Raw genomic sequence first — 7,098 nt, 5'->3', positions numbered from 1 at the left:
ATGAGATAATTTTACAATATTAATAAGTGATAAATCAATGACATAATTATCGTTTATACAAATTTTAATTTTCAACTTTATAACACAACTTTGACATAATATTATATTGTCAGTATATATTTAGTAGCTGTTTTTTTTTTGACTTATTAATGACTCAATTGACTTAATTTTAATCAGTTAAATCACTAAGTCGGTTACTTTTTCAAATTCATGAAAAATTTCAATAATTAAGTCATTAAATTATTAAGCTAATTATTTTAGCTTTTTACTTAATCCAAAATATCCCTATCTAATTAATTAATTTTTATCCTTACCTATATAAAAATAATTAAAGCATGAAGCCTAGTTGGTCAATAAAAGTTATTAGACAAAAAAAAATCTAAATAAATAATTGTAATAATAATAAAAAAATTAAACCATGGACAAGGACAATGATTTGGAGCACAAACTTTCAACATTTGTAAATTATATAAAACAACATTAAAATAAAAATAAAAATAAAATTGATTAATAGAATTAAAATGAATATATATATATATATATATATGTGTGTGTGTGTGTGTGTGTGTATTAAAATGATGTATAAAACTTAAGCTTTTTTATTTCAGATTGGCTCCCCTACAACTGAGACCAAAGGTGCCTTTTATAGAGGATCATTGAGAACAGAACCTCTCGAATGATCATATCACATGGCACAGTCTAATAATATGAAAATTAAGAATGAGTTAAAAATAAAAAAATATAAATTTTAATACAATGCATTTTATTTTATGATATAATAAATTTATACTTATTATTATTTAACCAGTGTGTAAATTCTTAATTATAAATTCATATATATATATATATATATATATATGACAGTCTAATAATATTAAAATTAAGAATGAGTTAAAAATAAAAAAATATAAATTTTAATACAATGCATTTTATTTTATGATATAATAAATTTATACTTATTATTATTTAGCTTGTGTATAAATTCTTAATTATAAGTTCATATATATATATATATATATATATATATATATATATATATGACAATCTAATAATAAAAAAAATGAGTTAAAAATAAAAAAATATAAATTTTAATACAATACATTTTATTTTATGATATAATAAATTTATACTTATTATTATTTAACTTGTGTATAAATTCTTAATTATAAGTTCATATATATATATAATAAGACCAAAAAAGAGGCAATAGCAGTCAAAATGAAAGGAAAATAAAAGGAAAGAAGAAGGCGGGTTCCTTGCGGCCAACGCACTTAGGTTTGGCATTAGGTTCGGAGTGTAGACTTCGCGTGTGAAGATAAGAACGGCCCTCCTCCTCTCTCTTACGAACATTTTTCTTTCATCGTCTCAGAGTCTCAGCCGCCTCTGCTTTTGTCTACTAATAATATCAAGCACTCTCTCTTTAAACCCTTTTTCTCTAACTGAACGAGATATTCAGTCTGTGAGTTGTTCAAGCTGGCGATCGAAAATCAAGAATCCACTGTCCGTGAAATCAAGCCCAAGAATCGCAGAATAATGGTATTACAATTGCAAACAACTTTTTCACATTCTTCCTTTTCTTTATCCCCCTTTGGGCATTTTTCTTTATTTGTTTACAACAATGGCCTAATGTATATGTGTTTGATTATTTGTCATAGGGCCCCGATGAAGAGGACAACAGGTGGCCTCCATGGCTGAAGCCATTGCTAAGGGAGAGCTTCTTCGTTCAATGCAAGTTACATCCTGATTCTCATAAGAGTGAATGCAATATGTATTGTTTGGATTGTATGAATGGCGCTTTCTGCTCTCTCTGCTTGGACTACCATAAGGACCATCGTGCTATTCAGGTTCAAAAATCAAAATCCCAAAATCCCCTGTTTCTTTGAAATTGACCAATCAAGCTAATTATAAACTACTGGGCATCCTTGATTTTATTGATTTGATTATATGGAACAGATAAGAAGGTCCTCATACCATGATGTGATAAGGGTATCTGAAATTCAGAAGGTGCTTGACATATCTGGAGTCCAAACTTATGTTATAAACAGTGCCAGAGTTGTGTTCTTGAATGAGAGGCCTCAGCCTAGGCCTGGCAAGGGTGTCACAAACACCTGCGAGGTTTGCGACCGCAGTCTCCTTGATTCCTTCCGCTTCTGCTCTCTTGGCTGCAAGGTAACCTTAATCACAACTAATTTCAATGTTGTCCCATTTTTCTTGTTTGGTTGATGAGCAAGTGTGGGAAAAGAAAACAATAATGTTCAGTTAACACATTGTTTGTTTGGTTGGAATGGAGTTGACTTCTCATAATGAATTAATTACCCCCTCTAATTTTTTTATTCCTTAATGACTAAGTAGCTTACAGAAGGTGGAGTACTTGAGAATTCGATTTCAAATTTCAATTACCCCTTTGATTATTGATTGATTAATTAATTTGATTGCTTTAATTTTTTTTATTCCTTGACGACTGTTCATCTGGTCCTGGATGCTGGATTTTCTTTAAGTCCGAGAAAGTTGTTACACCAATAATTAGATTGATTATGAAGTGTGAAACATGAACACCCCTTTCAAATTTCAATTACCTATTTTTTTGTGAATTTGCACATTTTTATAAAATTTCTATTTTCAAAATATTGATGTTATTATAGATTGTTGGAACATCAAAGAATTTTCAAAAGAGGAAGAACCGGCTAGCAATGGGATCAGACTCTGAGGATTCATACAGCAGCGGCATCCACGGCAAGCTGAAGAATAGGGACTTCAGCAGCAACAACAACAACAAAATGCAAAGCTTCTCCCCCTCAACACCCCCTCCAACTGCTGTTAGTCACCGAATCAGCAAGCGAAGAAAGGGAATCCCTCACCGAGCTCCAATGGGGGGATTATTGATAGAATTCTAGTGTCTACTTATTGGCACTTTAGTTTTATCATCTTATTATCCACCCAACTTATACAAAATAGTTTGATCAATGTACGCATTTGCCTAGTTTTTCTTTAGTTGTTTGTATATAGAAGCAGCAAAAAATAGAAGATTGAGGAAAGTGGAAAATAAGACAAAATGTGAAAAAGGACTGGATGGTAGTAATAAGGTCAAAGTTTTTATTTTATATATATATACAGGTTTGGTTGTTTTATACCTAAGTTTTTGCTTGAAAATGTAAATAGGGTTTCCTCTTCTCAGATAGAAATGGTACCGGTGAAATGACAATGTACTCTTTCGTAATATGTGAAGCAATGGATGTCAGTATATGGAAATGAAATAAAATCATTTGTGTTATTGTCGTCTGCACAACAGTTCTTTCTTATGTTCCCCTTTTTCGGAAGAATTTAATGGTGATGTGAAGACTCCGCGTTTAGTGGGGGCCATATTGGTTTTGACACGTGTGGCGTGGGTCTGAAATGTTAGTTTCCACGTGCCAAGTATTCATTGAACTTTGAAGAAAAAAACAATGTCTTAGTCCTTAGAATCATAAAAGTTGGTCAGCCGCCCTTGGCAATAAGCGAATAACAACTTAAAATGTCAGAAAGGCGGTTTGGTTTTTGAGTTCAAGTGGGTTATCTAATTATCTTTCTTTTGTCGACCCTACTAATGTCGAATGTAATTTGAAATTTCGCCCTATGGCCACGACAGTTCATCGAGTGTAAAAAATTGTGATCACCAGGGTTCGCAAAGATCTCTTGCACATTTTAATCTCAGACACGGGCGAGGGAAGATTAGTTGTAGTGCTGTACTTTTATTGAAAAATAAATAATTATTTGATAAAGGATCTTTTATTTTAATACGATAAAGATTAAAGTTAAAAAAAATATTATATCAAAGTATTTCTCTTATTTTTTTAATTTATTCGGGATCTCGTATTAAAAATTATTTATTAAAGCAACATTAACTAATAATAAATTATGCATTAATAATTTTGAAGCAATTCTTAATTTATGAGTTAGTTTTTTCTTTTAATTCTTTTGTATAAGTTAAGACAATGGAATTTTATCTTATTTGCTCTCCATTTATTGTTATTTATAGTCTATTTTTAACTCTTATCTTAGAAACACCCTTAGAGATTGAATATCAAAAGATATTTTTTTTAATATGATAATACTTTTTAGGAAAAAGGATATTAACACTCTTAAAGTTTGGGAAAATGGTCATGTAGACTCCCAAGTTTTAAAAAAGGCCACTAAAATCCAAAATCATTTTTTAACCATAGTACTCTTTTATTATAGTAACTAAAAAATTCATTTTGAAATTTTCAATAAACACAAATATAATATAAATAATGTAATCTATCTAATAGACTAACAATATTAAAATATTAAAATATTAAAATAAATTTAAATATGCAAATTATTATACTTATTTTAATAACATTTTTGTATTTATTGTAGAGATTTAAAATAAATTTTTGGGTTAAATATATTTTACAAATAAAAAAATCTCACGTACTAATAATGTTAAAATTACATAATATTCAAAATAATTTAATTTTTTAAAAATTTATTTAAATATAAAATTTCTATTTGTTATAAAATTTACTTAAATATAATAAAGTATGTCTAATAGATTGTAATATATGAAAATATTTTATATATTGAAATTTTTTTTAAATTGAATCTGTTATTATAATTATTTTATTATAAAACATTGAAGTAATTTATTAGGTTAATAGAGTCCAAAGGTATTATGGTCAAAAGAGATTCTTGGTATTCCTTTATGAAAACTTAGGAGTTTTCATGACCATTTTTCTAAATCTTAGAAGTGTTGATGTCCTTTTTTCTATTTTTAATCTACTCTACAAATAATTCTGTAGAAGATGATATACTTACAAGGTGTTTAATATCTTTTATGAAATCTAATATGAGATATCTACTATGATTTATTCCTAAATTAAGATAAATATCTATTATAACTTATTCCTAAATCAAGTCCATAAAACACACATTAAATAAATATTCTTACTAATATATATATTCTTATTAATACTGGGGAGGTACTTATTCTACCCATTTTCTTACATGAGTAAAGAAGTCATTTATTTTTCACTCAATTAATAAATGAAAAAGGAAAAATATTGAGTCATCACATGGGACTCGAACTATGGTCAAGTGGCGAGAGTTGAGAAAGGTGGAGTTAGAGGGAATTTCCTTCCCTCTTCTCACATCTATCAGCAGATGAAACACATTGTTTCAAAATTGTGGGCGGAAAAGGGGGTCCACAAAATTAAATTATTTGATCTGTATAAAAGTATAAACTACTCCATCGTTGTATAGATTTCTTTCTAATTCTATCAAATCTGTTTTCTTAAAATTTTTGCTATTTTCATACATACATGCATACATATATATAGTCCCGGATTGAAACAGTGTGCGGAACAAAGACATTAGTGGCTGCACATGGTGGCCCCACCATGTGACCAACTAAAACAAATAAAAAAGAAGCCACTAGGGTTATATATATCAATCCAACTCGTGCCTTCTTGGATAGTGATACAATCCGGGAGTCCCAGATTGAATCACTGTCCACTATATATATATATATATATTAAATTGTGAAATTCCAATGAAAAATGGAGATTTTTCATTGGAAATTCACAGTTCAAAACCACCTTATAAACGTGCTCCAAAATTCTAAGAAAAAATTATAGAGTTTTCAGAAACGTCAAATAATTAAACATTAATAATTTTTTTATTGGGAAATTTTAGATACAAATAAATTATAATGTTCATGTAGGCTATGTTTACATGAACCGTGACGTTAGTTATATTTTTCATTTCGTTACAGGAGTATGCAATCATTATGACAAGTCTAACATTTTCCATGTTTATGGGATGACAATTCTTACCCCCATACATTAAGTTTTTCTTCATGTACAAGATGTATCTTTAATTCTCCAAAATAAGTAAATGAAACATTAAAAATTTCAAATTCATTGCATAATAATATAACTTACGTCAATCCAATAATTATACTAAATAATCTAAAGAATATTTAACAAATATAATTTGTCTGAAACAATTCGTAGGTTGATCATAAGATTGATGAAAATTATCAACTATCTTTAACCAAGTGATTATTATTATTTTTTAAATTAAGATCAGTTAATCTATGGCTACGTTGACTTGAGTTGGGACTTCACATTCAATCAATGTTTCCCTTTTTGTGGTTCTTTTTAGCCGTCCGTTCTATTATATTCCAACTTTGACCAACTTTTTCATATTGCAGCGGTGCCCAGTCGCTTTATCGTGGCAACGGGGAACGTTCTCGAGATGACATGTCGTTTTATTTCTGTGCTCAGGAGCATGATATGACAATACGCGTGCTTTCCATGACTTGCCACACTGAAACGTTGAAAGCCATGTATTTTGATTTTTCACGGTTAGACCTTCTGCTTTATCTCTTGGTCATTCTAGAGCATATTTCACTGGCACGTGTCTTTCAATGTGCCAGCTAACACACTGTTGATTCGTGAACAGTTCAGCTTATTTCCAAAACTGTGTTTCTCGTGCTCGGAATAGAGTTGTTAGAACATTCCTCTAAATTGAAGTTGGACGAAACAATGTTGCCTTGCCGCCATTACATACTAGTTGTAACCCTCTTTTTGTCTCCCATGGTATTATATTTCAATTGACATATTACTTTCCTTTATCCAGTAATCTCTCACTTGAGCTATTTCTGTAACTTATAATCATACTTTGTAAAAATAACTATATGAGCTTAAATTTATTGTTATTATCGAATTGTAATTATAATTAATTTGATCCATCAATCACACTAACATAGGATAAAAGTGGTTTTTTTTGCAACTATCATAACTTGAATAAACCTTAGTGAGATCAAACCATACAAAAACTAGAGTGTGAATAAACCAAAGCTTTATTTCTGCAAAAAATAATCTCAAATATCCATAATTGGATAACTAAAAAATGCCTATAACAAATGAGTATCTAAAATCACAAACTCCCAATAAAACTGAATATCATTTAATGATATAACACCCATATAAACAGTGTGTTCATAAAACATTTTGGATGGCAATCACTTAGTAACTGGATCTGCAATCACGAAGTTTGTACAGACGTGCTCATGCTTTATAGACAACGGTCCACTCT

General features: G+C 29.5%; 1 protein-coding gene across 1 annotated transcript; it reads left to right on the top strand.

The window, feature by feature from the left end:
- The first annotated feature begins 1,239 nt into the window (after window positions 1–1,239).
- LOC18039488 lies at window positions 1,240–3,276 on the top strand. The gene is made up of 4 exons (XM_006428371.2): window positions 1,240–1,536; window positions 1,656–1,844; window positions 1,954–2,169; window positions 2,643–3,276. The coding sequence occupies exons 1-4, from the start codon at window positions 1,534–1,536 to the stop codon at window positions 2,892–2,894; spliced, it is 660 nt and encodes a 219-aa protein (XP_006428434.1). The 5' UTR covers window positions 1,240–1,533; the 3' UTR covers window positions 2,895–3,276.
- The last annotated feature ends 3,822 nt before the right edge of the window (window positions 3,277–7,098 follow it).

Source organism: Citrus clementina, unplaced genomic scaffold (assembly GCF_000493195.1).
Source record: "Citrus clementina cultivar Clemenules unplaced genomic scaffold, Citrus_clementina_v1.0 scaffold_6, whole genome shotgun sequence".
Lineage (NCBI taxonomy): Eukaryota > Viridiplantae > Streptophyta > Magnoliopsida > Sapindales > Rutaceae > Citrus > Citrus x clementina.
Note: the sequence above shows the minus strand (reverse complement) of the source record. Positions and strands in the feature narration are given on the sequence as shown.

Coding starts and splice junctions, on each gene's coding strand:
- LOC18039488 (XM_006428371.2), top strand. Junction 1,845..1,953: donor AGGACCATCGTGCTATTCAG/GTTCAAAAATCA, acceptor TATATGGAACAG/ATAAGAAGGTCCTCATACCA. Junction 2,170..2,642: donor TCTGCTCTCTTGGCTGCAAG/GTAACCTTAATC, acceptor ATGTTATTATAG/ATTGTTGGAACATCAAAGAA.